Source organism: Impatiens glandulifera, chromosome 6, assembly GCF_907164915.1.
Source record: "Impatiens glandulifera chromosome 6, dImpGla2.1, whole genome shotgun sequence".
Classification (NCBI taxonomy): Eukaryota; Viridiplantae; Streptophyta; class Magnoliopsida; order Ericales; family Balsaminaceae; genus Impatiens; species Impatiens glandulifera.
In genome coordinates, this window is record NC_061867.1 from 5,693,754 (window position 1) to 5,708,229 (window position 14,476).

The window sequence follows — 14,476 nt, forward strand, 5'->3', positions numbered from 1 at the left end:
TTGGTTTTGTTATTGTCATTGATTCCGGTCAATGAATTATTGACCTTTTCTTTTATGACTCGGTTGATAATGAAATTATTGACTTTATAATCTATATGTTTGGTCTCATGATCTCATCCTATTTGTGAAGCATATCTGTAAATCCTTGTCTTTTCCTAGATGTTGTTATGGTAATTAAAAAAAAAGTTTTTAAATATTGTCAAAAGTTTACTTACTTTGATTGTCAATGTCGAATTTTGAATAATATTAAATAAATACAAAAATATTAAGTTGGTATGGGTAAGTTCTGCGCCTAGTTAAATAGGTAAGTGTGTTTGCGGGTTACATGTTTAATTCGTTGTCCCATTTTTACTCCGCCAATGTAGCTCGGTGATAAGAGTCGGCTTAAGATATCAAAATTTCACGAGTTCAATTATATCTGGAAGCGTTTTAAATTTAAGCGGGGAATCATGGCTGTGGAATATCATGCTAGTTCTCCTTTAATTCCAAAAAAAAATCATAATATATCGGTTTTGTTTATATCAAAATTTTATAATCAGCCTTATAAGAGACTGATAATATGTTTTTTATTCAAATTGAAATTGAGTTTGTATAACAATTAGACTGTTTATATTTATTTGAATGAACACATATGATCTCATTTGCTCTCACCTAACTCATACTCCTACTCCCTCTCACAGGAAAGGAGGTAAATTAGTCTTTTTATAAAAAAAAAATTGTATTTTTTTTAATTTTCTCTCTCCCTGTAAGAGAGAACAGGATAAACAAGGATTAGTGGGAGCAAATGATCTCATTTGAATGAACCTAATAATTAGAATGAAATATTTTTTTAACATATATTGATTAATATGGTTGCAAACTATATATATATTTTCATGTTATTAATATATATTTTATTTGGTGTTTTTATATTTGAATTTGTATATTTTCATGTTATTTGTTGTCCATTGACTTGTATTGAATGATTCTATTTAACAACAAGAAAAACATGGGTTTAATGAGTCCTAAAAGACTTTTTTTTTTTTTACAAAATGTGAACCTTTTCAAACGTTGACAATCTTCTCAATGTGATTATATTTGTGACTCATATGACAAAATATTAGTTTTTAAATACTATCTCCTTGTTGCTTAAACTTTATTTATTTTGTTTTTAATTTTCATTTTTGTATAATTTGATTTTGTTAGTTGTCTCAATAAGGTTAATTGAAAAGAAAAACAAATCTCACTATATTGTAGTTATAATCACATTATAAACCAAATAAACTTAAAAATAATTGGAAAATAAAACAGCAAGTACAAAAATGAGTAATAACCCCCAGTAGAGACTGGTACGATTTAATGATCGTTGTCGTTCGTTCTCCACTAGCAAGGCTGTTCATTTCGAACCAGGAGTTATAATGTAAAATAATACTTTTAAGATTACTATTTTTTAGATAAAAAAAAGATTACTATTCAAATTTCAAGCCACTACTTTTTAATAATAAAATGAAGATTTTTTATTCAAATTATTTTTTTAAATCATTTTTTTTCTTTTCATTTGAATAATTTTTTTTGTTAAGTACATTTGAATGGTAGTCTTACAATTATTATTTGACATGGTGCTACAATATTAAAAATATACTTGACATTTATTGCACCAATTCCTTTTAAATAGTCTTATTTAATTAAGAGATTAATTATATATATATATATAATTCCCACTTAAAACACTTTAATTGAGGTCGGGTGTCATGATTGTATATAAATTGTCTAAATTTTCTTTAGAGCGTAAATTATGATTTAAAATATATATATATATATATTCAAATATATATAATTGAGCTAGTTGAAATTGCACAAATTAAAGCATGTTATAATGATTTTAGATATGAAAATAAAATAAAATTATATTATTACATTCTTTAGATCTAGATCCTTAGAGATGAAACTCAAGCTCAAATGGTTCTATATTAATGCTCAATTCATAATTACAAATCGGAATCTTTTGATCTGAATTTTTTTTTATTCTGACATCTTCTATTGATTTTTGACCATGATCCATTTACAAATTAGAAATTTGGGTAATTTTCAAATGGAGTTTACTAGATTTATTTATAAAATTAAATTGAGTATTTTAATTTTTTGAAAAAACAAGATTATGAAACATTTCACTTTGAGAATTCTCATAGATCCAATAATTATATAAATTGTTAATTTGCAAGCAATGTTGGACTAAGCAATAGACATTCTCAATAAAAGTTTATTTTAGGAAGTTTGGTCAATATCATCACACTTCCATTCTAAGTGGGTTGGTCATAGGCTCAAAGTTAGTAAAACATATAAATTAACAGCTATATATATATATATATATATATATATATATAAGACAAGTTATACAATTTAAAGTAAAAGAAATAAATATTCAAAAAAGTTAATGAAAAAAAAATATGAAAAGTTATTTAAAATCATTGAAATCATAAAATTTAATAAAAATATATAAATCCACCAATGTTGTTGAACTTTTTTATTTGATTTTTTTTAAAGTGTGAGTTTTTCTTTTTTGTGCTTCTAAAATATAACTATACAATTTATAACAAATTAATCATAATTTGAATTGAATTATTATTTTTTTTTATAGATTTTCATAAATTTTTTATTGTGACATTTGTAAAATATGAATAATAAATCAATATAATTGTTTTATCATTTCAAAAATAAAAATATTAAATTAATTTTTTCAACTAATCATTTAAGTTGTTCAAAGTTGGTAATATGGATATGAATTGATCACCAAAATTAGATTATATAAATGATTAATAATGATCAAATAAGCACTTGTATTAAAAAGTTTAAATAGCTCAACAAAATTTAATTTAATTTCAAATAACCTAAAACATAAAAAAAAAAACCCTCAAATAGTGGCAAGTTATTTTAAAATAATCAATTTAATAAAATAAAAAACGTTTAATCATAAGAAAAAATATAAAAAAAAGTTTAAAAAAAAACTGGGAAAATTTAAAAACATAAATACAATTAATTGGCTCGAAAGTATTCAAAATGATAATAAGGTTTCACACGAATTCACATATTTTTTAGATCTAATCTCCGCCAACGTCATATATAATAATAACGTTGTGAATAATGATTAACGACCTACTTATTATTAGATGTTCTCTTATTTCTTTCCAACTAGATAGTCTCTTAAAAAATTATAGGTACATAGATCTATCTTGCAGGTCTCTCTTTTAGCTGTCCCGATCCATGCCGCCTAATAACCACAGACAGTCTCCAGTATAACCGATTGAATTCCGATCAAATTTCATAAAAAGAATGGAAAAAATTTCAATTTTATTTATAAAGTTGGATAAAGTTGTCAAATTTGTTTATTAACTTGTAAAATTTTATTTATGTATACAAACTTGTCAAAAAGTGTCAAATTTATTGAACTTAACAGAAATAGTTAACGGTGTTAAAATTCCTTACAGTTGTTCCTACCATGTCATATCCACGTCATTTATATAAACATATTAACTTTAGAAAAATGATAGAGAGCGCGACTTGAGACAGCGACTGAGAGAGCGATGCCTACGTGGGTTGACAGGTGAATATTCTCTCTCCTATTATTAATTATTTTCTGTTTTCTATTATTAATTATTTTCTCTCTTCCTATTAATCGTGAGAATAGAAATATTAGATAAACATTTATTTATAAGTAATAAAACTAAAAAAATATTAATAAGTCAATAGAAAAAAAGAATAAAAAAAAGAAAAAAAAAGCCATAAAAAATATAATAAAAAAAAGAAAAAGAAGCCATAAAAAATATTTGATAAATAAAGGAATTGAAAACTTATAAAAATAAAAGAGATAAATTCATAATTCAACTAATTAGTGATATTAGTTAGGGTTTAGGATTTAGAATTTAGTATTTAGGATTTAGGTTTGTAGAGTTTAGAGTTTAGAATTTAGAGTTTAGGGTTTAGGGTTTAGAGTTTAGGGCTTAGGGTTTAGAGTTTAGGATTTAGGGTTTAGGGTTTAGGGTTTAATAAGAGAGAAAAATTATTTAATAAAAGGAGAGAGAAATTAATTAATAAGAGGAGAGAGAATATTCTACAAAACTTGTTTTAATTATTATTATATTTTTATTTATTTATTAATTCCACTTGTCAACCCGCATCGCTCTCCTAGTCGCTGTCTCATAGTCGCGCTCTCTATCATTCCTTTTAACCTTATAATGAAATCATTCTTTTCAAATGGAATATCTTTAAGTAAAAATAATATCTCTATAATTCTTCTTCTTATCTTCCCATCACTCACCAAACTGGTTCACCCCTCTTCCATTTCATTCAATTTATCTTCATAAGATCCTTTTAATATTTTTAGTATTGGTCTAAAGCCTCCCCCATTTCATTTAACAGTGTTCGTTTCAACATTTTCCCATCACATATCCAAATCTCGGTGGCAGAAGAAGCGATGAAATTGGAATTGGGCGTAGCTTCGATTCGACGAAAATTGAATAGGAAAGTGATGAACGATAAATTAGAAGAAGTCGCGTACCGTACCGTCTGAGGAAGTTAGGGTTGTGAGAAAAAGTAGAAAGAGAGAGTATTGATGCTATTAATATTGGGAAGATCCATTTCCGTACCATCGTTTGTGGATACTTGAGATGAAGATAATAGCTTTTCAATCTCTTCATTAATGGGTGTTTGAAGAATGAAAATGGGTTTAGTGAGAATGAACTAACTGAATGAATCAATTTATATTATTTCTTTGTTCTTCAGTCAAACAATCTTCTTTTTTTCTTTAATCCGAACCAGAGAGTTTTCTCTCTATGTAGATGGAGTGTAGGTAACAAGTGAGGTAAGAATGGTGAGAAAAGTATTAGAAGAATATTTGTTAAATGAAATAGGAGAGGTTATATATCAGTACTAAAATATTAGAAGGATCTTTATTATGCAGATAGATTGAATGAAATGGAAATGGGGTGAAACTAGTTTGGTGAGGGAGGGCGAAGATAGAAGAATTACAGAGATATTATTTTATTTTTATTTAAAGATATAAGTTCGGTTTGAAAAGAATGATTTGATTATAAAGTTAATATATTTATATAAATGACGTGGATATGACCAAGGTTTTAAAAACCGTTTCGGTTACCGACCCGGTTTTCTAGGCGAACTCCGGTTTAACCGGTCCAACCGGTTTAACCACTGGTTGGACCGAATTTTAAATTCATTAAATTTAAATTCTTCTTGTCAGTGGGTCCACCAATTCCAAAGTTGAAGCTGCTCCTTCAAGATTTCACTAGATTTGATTGATAAACTAAATCTAGTATAGAGAGAAGAAGATAAAGATCCGGCTGAGAGCTTCTTGAAAGGCATAAACTAAATCTAGTAGAGAGAAGAAGATAAAGATCCAGCTGAGAGCTTCTTGAAGGGCCGATGATACTGGGTTTGGGTTGATAAAGTAGATTCAGTAGAGAGAGAAGAAGAGATAGATCCAGCCAGCCGAGAGCTTCTTGAAAGGCCAATGATCACTGAGTTTGGATTGATAAAGTAGATCTAGTAGAGAAGAGAAGAAGAGGTAGATCAGCTGATAGATAAAGAAGAAATGTCTAGAGTTTTACTATTGACTTTTCGGACCGGATATTTCCGGTTCCTTTTTTCGGTTGAACCGTCCGGTTGGACCGGATTTTGACCGGTTCGAAAGGTGACCGCATTAAGGTCAAAAACCGGACCGTCCTCTCAACCGTTTCGCGGTCGGACCGGTTGAACCGACGGTCCGACCGCGTATTTTAAAACCTTGGATATGACATGACAGGAACAACTGTAAGGAATTTTAACACCGTTAACTATTTTTGTTAAGTTCAATAAATTTGACATTTTTTGACAAATTTATATACATAAATAAAATTTTACAAGTTAATAAACAAATTTAACACCTTCATCCAACTTTATAAATAAAATTGACATTCTTCTCTAAAATGAATTTGTACACTTGCAACAACATGACAATGTAAAAATATGAGAACTCGTCTACATCTCTTTATATACATAGGACAACGAATCACATTAATCATGTTATTTCATGTGCTTCTATCATCAATGAGAATTTCGTCGTGAATAACACTCCAACCAAAAAATGAGATATTGTAACCATTTTAGACTCCAATAATTTTTCCCAATAAAGAATAATCGAGTTGAGTTTATTGAACAAAGTGTGATAATACCCCACATGAAAGTTATTTAGATCACGTTACCACATAAAATCTCGAGAATACAAATTTAACACTTTATTTCTAACCATGAACAATAGTCATATCATGTGTCATGTTTTCTTCTCTATTCATTCTTTTTTTTATATGTGATACAGTTAACAAAACTACTAGACCAACTATCAAACATATCTTTTACCTATGATCTCTACAAAATGAAATAAAAGCAAGCTCGAGAAAAATATTCGTCAAACACTTAACACCACACTAAGTATCATTCCAAAAACTAATCAAATGCTCTCGATTTACTCCATGTCTATAAGAATTATTGATGAACCAACTAGACTTATCTTGAACATATTTACATTTAATCAATTTAGTCCAAATATTATCTTATTCAAATGAAAATTCATTACACCATTTGGATAATAAGACTTCATTAAAAACATAAGATCGTGGATGTCCAACCCCTATTCTTTTATTAATTTAACATTATCTCAATTCACTAAATGAACTAAATGAGAGAATGAAGAATAAGACTATTCTCATAAAAATTTACACATAATTCTCCTCATCTTTAAGATCACACATTTTGAGAGGATAAATAAATAGCTAGAGTTATCTTATGAAATAAGAGCGTTTTGATAGGGACTAAACAACCACCATTAAAAATTATCTTACTTTTTCAAATGAGAAACTTTCTCTACATAGACTGCATTTTATATTGATCGGGTCTAAAAAAAACTTTGGAGTTAGCCTTAACACCTAGGAATATATCAAACTTTCCTAAATTGTTCTCGAACACACGTTAAATAATTAAATAATATTATAAATATACTTGATATTTCTCTCCGCAGCTTGAATGATACAAAATGTGTAATTCACAAATAATAAACGAGACATAGAGAACATAGATTTTCTCGACCGCATTTACTAAAATTATTACATTATTAAAATTTCATTTATTGAATTAATTTTAGTTTAATAATATAATTTGTTAAAATGATTAAATATACATAAGTGGGAGAGAGAAAGAATCGGAAAAAGGAGGAGAGAGATTAATACAAAGCCACGGCAAATAACAGTCTCATGCTCACTTTCTCTCTCTTCTTTCTCAATCTACAATCATACACAAATTCCGTTCTCTCTTTCTCAATTCAAGATTTGAATAGTAAAAATCATAGCAATTCAATTCAATTCTACAACATCATTCAAAACGATAATCACTAAACAAGATCAATCACAAAGGAGAAGAATCAGTAAACAGATCAATCATGTCTTGTTCGTCGTCCAGCGGTTCTGAGGAAGAAGATGAGTGCGTCGAATCATACAGGAAAGGAGGTTATCATGCCGTCCGTATAGGCGATACCTTCTCCAGAGGTCGTTACATCGCTCAGAGGAAGCTCGGTTGGGGCCAATTCTCCACCGTTTGGCTCGCTTACGATACGAATACCTCCGTAATGTTCTCTTTTCCTGATCTGTGTGCTTTCATTGCATTCGATCTGTATTATAGTATCAATGATGATTTTAGATTTGGAAAACATGCAATGATATATAATCATTTAATCTTACTTTATGATTATTGCTTTGTTTCATCGTTTCATAGATTATATATGATCTGAGGCTTTATTAGATCCTTGTAATCCTTGATGATATGAATCTAAATCTATGCACATGATCATTGCTAGTTACAGAATCTCCATCAATTTTCTGTTTAATTTGACAATAATTGTTAGTTACATGACTGTAATTCTTTAGAATTATGTTGCTCTGAAGATTCAAAAAAGTGTACCACAATTTGGACAGGCAATTCTTCATGAGATTGAACTCATCTCTGCCATTTCTGATGGCGATACTTCCAGTAAATATGTTATGAGGTTAATCGATCACTTCAAACATGCAAGGATATGTAATCATTTATATGAATTATGATCTATAGCATTTCATCGACTCATTTCTTCCATCCTTTAACTGCTTATATATGATCTGGTCCTTTATTAGATCTTTGCAATCCTTGGTGATATGAATCTCCATCTATGCACATGATCTGCTCAGAATTGTTAGTTACATGATTGTTAATTCTGTAGAATTATGTTGCACTGAAGATTCAAAAAAGTGCACCACAATTTGCACAAGCAGCTCTTCATGAGATTGAACTCCTCTCCGCCATTGCTGATGGCGATACTTCCAATAGTAAATATGTTATAAGGTTAATTGATCACTTCAAACATGGAGGTCCAAATGGACAACATTATTGTATGGTCCTTGAATTTCTTGGTGACAGTTTACTCAGATTGATCAGATATAATCGATACAAATGCCTTGAATTAAGCAAAGTAAGAGATATCTGCAAATGCATTTTGATTGGTTTAGACTACCTTCATCGAGAACTTGGGATTATACACACGGATCTAAAACCTGAAAATGTTCTTCTTCTTTCGACTATTGATCCTTCCAAAGATCCTATTAGGTCTGGTCTAGCACCAGTGTTGGAAAGACCAGAGGGAAATCCAAATGGAGTGAGTATAAACATTATTGAGAAGAAGCTGAAAAGGAGGGCAAGAAGGGCAGTGGCTAGAATATCAGAAAGAAGAGTTGCAATGGGAGTAGTGGGAATTGATCGAAAGCCTGAAAGATGTCTAGATGGAATTGATATGAGGTGTAAGGTTGTTGATTTTGGAAATGCTTGTTGGGCTGATAAGCCTTTTGCTGATGAAATTCAAACGAGACAATATAGAGCTCCTGAGGTTGTTCTTCGTTCTGGTTATTCATTTTCGACAGACATGTGGTCTTTTGCTTGCATGGCGTTTGAATTAGCTGCTGGTGAGATGTTGTTTACACCCAAGGCTGGTCGTGACTATAGTGAAGATGAGGTAATAAGTTTTAAAAAAGTTAAATTGAATTGATTGAAAGAAAAAAATGTTTAAATTTTGTGCTTTACATGTTTGCAGGATCATCTTGCTCTTATGATGGAACTCCTAGGGAAAATGCCAAAGAAAGTAAGTGAAATCAATTCTCCGGTTTTATTTTTGTATGTGTGAAGTTATAGTTTTAGCCCAACTAAAGTAGCTCATAATGCGGTGGGATGTTGTGCTAGAACAAACCCTGGCTGCGCAATGGAAATGGAATTGGACCCGGGTCCAATTCCAATTCCTTTGTTTGTTTGACAATTTAAAACTAAGAATTCAAGGAATTCAAATGAATGTGATTTTAGAATCTTCCCTTAGCCCGGAATTGCAATTCACCCAAGTCCTAAACCAAACCGCCCAACATATTTTTCACCAATTAACATTAGTTTACATGTTTAACATAAAGTGCAGGCATTGAAAAGTAATATGACCAGTTCATCAAGATTTTGACCTATTAAACAAAATTTTGATCCAATCATATAGCCTAATAGCTTTTTATTGAAACAGATTGCTATAGGAGGTGCTTTATCGAAAGACTATTTCGATAGACATGGAGATTTGAAGAGAATTCGGAGACTAAAATACGTGCCATTGGATCAATTACTGGTTAGTAAGTTTAAATTCAAAGAATCAGATGCAAAGGAGTTTGCAGCATTTCTTTGTCCACTTTTCGATTTTGCACCCGAAAAGAGACCAACCGCACAACAATGTCTGCAACATCCATGGCTGAATGTCGAGAATCTAAGTAAGGATAAAGTGAAATGTGAACCTTGTGTTAAGAATGTCAATATGGGGATGGGCAAACTTCAGATTAATGCAGGAAAGTAAGGTATCAAACTCATAATGCTACTTTTACTATTACTAATTTTCTTTAATTCTTGGGTTTTTCATGTTATAAATTTTTTTTGGGGGGTTATACCCAAAATTGCAATAAAATGTTTGATTTTTATTGTTTAACAAGTGTGTATAGTGTTGATTTAACAAACATGTATATTACATGATTTTTGTATTTTGTGAGGATTTAATGATAAACTCTATGAATTGGGTTTTGACTTATGATTTCATTATTTGAATTAAATTATTATTATTGAAAAAATAAACTTATAACGAACTCTTATACAATATAAATAAATATTGTACATTTAACAGTGGTGGGTGGTTTGTCGAGTGTGAGGTCGGAATTAGTGGTTGGTTTGACGAGCATTTGAAAGTGTGAGGTCACGAGATGGATGTCGGGTAGTTGGTGATTTTTCGAGTGTGAGATCCGAATTAGTGGTTGGTTTGACGAACATTTGAAAGTGTGAGGTCACGAGATGGAGGTCGGATAGTTGGTGTTTTTTCGAGTGTGATGTCTGAATTAGTGGTTGGTTTGACGAACATTTCACGAGATGGAAGTCGGATGGTAGTTAGTGGTTGGTTTGACTGTCACGCCCCGAACCAAGGCATGAGGCGTGCAGACGCCGCATGCCATTAGCCAAATATAACATGCTAGGCTAAACAAAAAAACTTCTTTTAACCATTATTCCTAAAACTTTCCTTTCATATTACATACCTTCTATACATCCATACTAACACAAAAAGAGGTAACTCTTTGCCGGCTAATCTATACTACTATAGTCTTCTCACTCTTAATCCTTTTGACTAGTCGTTGTTCTTATCTGAAAAGAATCCATTTAAAAAGGATGAGCTAAACAACCTCAGTAAGAAAATCAAACCCTTCTACAGTTGGATCAAGAAGCCCAATATAGGTTAACCAAATATTAAGTAATTAAGATTCTCATTAGACAGAAAATAATATACTTTAGTAATAACTCTGAGATCAAGATAAAGTCTGTATTATCATAATAATTTAATAAGTCATCTATCAAAACTTTTAAGTTTTGCATAGACGCATTAGCCATCAACCAAGACATAAGCGTCTTGCGTTGAAGCTAGGGGTGAGCAAACGGGTAAACTCAACCCGTATTACCCAACCCATATTCAACCCAAATTAAATTTACCCAACCCATAATTCAACCCATATTATTTACTAATATGTAGGGGTGTTCATCGGTTCGGTTTCGGGTTATTCGAGTTCCTCGGTTCGGGTTCTTCGAATTTTTTATTTTTTTTAGCCAATTCGAAAACCGAACCGAATTCGAATTTTTTTTATTAAAACCGAACCGAATTCGAATTCGTTTTTTCGGTTCGAATTCGAATAATTCGAATTCAAACCGAATTCAATTTTTTTTTATTCCCAAATTTTGAATTCGAATTATTATAATTAAAACCAAATTTGATATTTTTTTTCAATTAAATTTGAATTATTAGTAATATGGGTTGGGTATGGGTTGGGTTGAGTATGGGTTGGGTAACCCAAATTATTTTATTTTTTTATTTGACTCATTTAACATATTTTTATTCGTTTAATACGTTTTTCACGTTTTTGACATTTTTAATACGTTTTTCACACGTTTAACACGTTTTTGACACGTTTAACACGTTTTTGGCACGTTTAACACATTTTTGACACGTTGAACACGTTTTTCATGTTTTTGGCATGTTTAACACGTTTTTAACACGTTTAACACGTTTTTGACACGTTTGACACGTTTTTTCACGTTTTCGACACGTTTAACACATTTTTGACACTTTTGGCACGTTTAACACGTTTAACATATCTTTCACATTTTGACACGTTTCACACGTTTTCACGTTTTTGGCACGTTTTGGCACGTTTTTGGTACGTTTTGACACGTTTAACACGTTTTCCACGTTTTTGACACGTTTTGACACGTTTAATACGTTTTTTACATTATTGACACATTTTTCACATTTTTGGCACGTTTAACACGTTTTGACACGTTTAACACGTTTTGACACGTTTAACACGTTTTCCACGTTTTGAGACGTTTAACACGTTTTAACATGTTTTCGACACGTTTAATACGTTTTTCACACATTCAACACGTTTAACACATTTGACATTATTTTCATGTTTTGACATGTTTAACACGTTTTTAACACGTTTGACACATTTTTCACGATTACGACACATTTAACACATTTAACACATTTTGACACATTTTTCACGTTTTGGCACGTTTAACACGTTTTGACATGTTTAACATGTTTTTCACGTTTTTCACATTATTAACACGTTTAACACGTTTGTAACATGTTTAACACGTTTGTAACATGTTTTTACACGTTTTTCACATTTTTGGCACGTTTAACATGTTTTGACACATATTCCACGTTTTTGGCACGTTTAATACGCTTTCCTCGTTTTTGGCACATTTTGATACGTTTAACACGTTTTTGACACGTTTAACATGTTTTTCACATTTTTGACACGTTTAATGTCAAACGTGACAAAACGTGTTAAACGTGACAAAACGTGTTAAAACTTATCAAAACGTGTTAACGTACAATATGTTAAACATGTCAAAAATATGTTAAATGTGTAAAACGTGTTAAAATGTAAAAAACGTGTAAAACGTGTTAAACATGTTACAAACATGTTGAACGTGTTAAGAATGTGAAAAACATGTTAAACATGTCAAAAACGTATTAAACGTACTAAAATGTGAAAAACGTGTTAATGTGTGAAAAACGTGTCAAATATATCAAAAACGTGTCAAATATGTCAAAAACGTGAATAACATATTAAATGTGTGAAACATGTGTTAAACGTGTGAAAAACGTGTAAAAACGTGTTAAACATATCAAAAACATGTTAAACGTGCCAAAAACGTGAAAACCGTGTTAAACTTATAAAAACGTGTTAACGTGTTAGTTATGTTAAAAACGTGTTAAATGTGCCAAAAACGTAAAAAAAAACGTGTTATATTTGTCAAAAACGCGTTAAACGTATTAAACATATCAAAAACGTGTTAAATATGATAAAAACGTGTTATTAGTATGAAAACGTGTAAACATGTCAAAAACTTGTTAAACGTGCCAAAAACATAAAAAAAAAACGTGTTAAACGTGTGAAAAACATGTTTTAAGTGTGAAAACGTGATAAAAATATGATAAACGTGTTAAACGTGTGAAAAACATGTTAAACATATCAAAAACGTGTTAAAATGTCCAAAACGTGTTAAACGTGCCAGAAACGTGTTAAACGTGCCAAAAACGTGTTAAACCTGCCAAAAACGTGTTAATCGTGCCAAAAACGTGAAAATCGTGTTAAACTTATCAAAAACGTGTTAAATATGTTTAAAACGTGTTAAACGTGCCAAAAACGTGAAAATCGTGTTAAACTTATCAAAAACGTGTTAACGTGTTAAATATGTTAAAAACGTGTTAAACGTGTCAAAAACGTGTTAAACTTGTCAAAAACGCGTTAAGCGTATTAAACATGTCAAAAACGTGTTTAACGTGACAAAAACGTAAAAAACGTGTTATTAGTGTGAAAATGTGTTAAACATGTCAAAAACATGTTAAACGTGTCAAAAACGTGTCAAAACGTGAAAACGTGTCAAAAACGTGTCAAAAATGTGAAAACGAGTGAAAAATGTGTTAAACGTATGAAAAATGTGTTAAACGTGTGAAAAACGTGTTAAACGTGTGAAAAACATGTTATAAGTGAAACGTGTTAAAAATATTAAAAACGTGTTAGATATGTGCAAAACGTGTTAAACATGTTAAAAACGTGTTCGACTTAAAGTTGGAAGATGAATAGTTTATATTGGATTTGGGTTAGGGTTGGGTTTGGGTAAACCCATATTATGTCGAACCCATACTCGACTCAACCCATACTCAACCCAACCCATACTCAACCCAACCCATATTAACCAACCCAAATTAATATTTTGGGTTTGGGTTAGGGTTGGGTTTGGGTAAACCCATATTATGCTCACCCCTAGTTGAAGCGCTATCAATCAAGACATAGGTCTTGCATTGACGCATGAGCCATCAACCAAGACATAAGTGTCTTGCGTTGACGCATATAACCGGTGTAAGCGGCACTCGAGGCACAAATAGTTAATTATTAGACAAACAATACAAAATCAAGTCTAGAGTAATAAAAATAGTCCAATCGACATAATTATGTAAAACTTCATTCTCAAGTCCAAATCTATCGTAATCCATTTCATTGTCGAAATAATACACTCAATCTGTTTAGAAACCCATTTCTCATAAACCATTCTTTTATCAAAACCCATTTCAAAATCATCAATCATAAACCCTCATTTCATCAAAACCCATTTCAGAATCAACTATTATAAACCTATCCTTTTATCAAAACAATTTCAGAATCATCTATCCTAAACTATCATTTTATCAAATTCATCATCAAAATACACATGCATTCTTGATCCATACATTTATAAACCCATTTAACAATAAATCTGTAACCCTAAAATCTGTTTGATGAAAATCAACCTCTTA

At 30.6% G+C, this 14,476-nt stretch overlaps 1 protein-coding gene across 1 annotated transcript; it reads left to right on the plus strand.

Moving 5' to 3' along the window:
* Positions 1–7,289: 7,289 nt before the first annotated feature.
* On the plus strand, positions 7,290–10,152 carry LOC124942452 (SRSF protein kinase 1-like). The gene is made up of 4 exons (XM_047482964.1): positions 7,290–7,645; positions 8,276–9,061; positions 9,140–9,187; positions 9,605–10,152. The coding sequence occupies exons 1-4, from the start codon at positions 7,463–7,465 to the stop codon at positions 9,923–9,925; spliced, it is 1,338 nt and encodes a 445-aa protein (XP_047338920.1). The 5' UTR covers positions 7,290–7,462; the 3' UTR covers positions 9,926–10,152.
* The last annotated feature ends 4,324 nt before the right edge of the window (positions 10,153–14,476 follow it).

Excerpts from the sequence above, each read along its gene's own strand:
- LOC124942452 (XM_047482964.1), top strand. The coding sequence starts at position 7,463 with ATGTCTTGTTCGTCGTCCAGCGGTTCTGAGGAAGAAGATGAGTGCGTC. Across the intron at positions 9,062-9,139 it reads GTGACTATAGTGAAGATGAG|GATCATCTTGCTCTTATGAT; the intron begins GTAATAAGTTTT and ends ACATGTTTGCAG. Across the intron at positions 9,188-9,604 it reads TAGGGAAAATGCCAAAGAAA|ATTGCTATAGGAGGTGCTTT; the intron begins GTAAGTGAAATC and ends TTATTGAAACAG.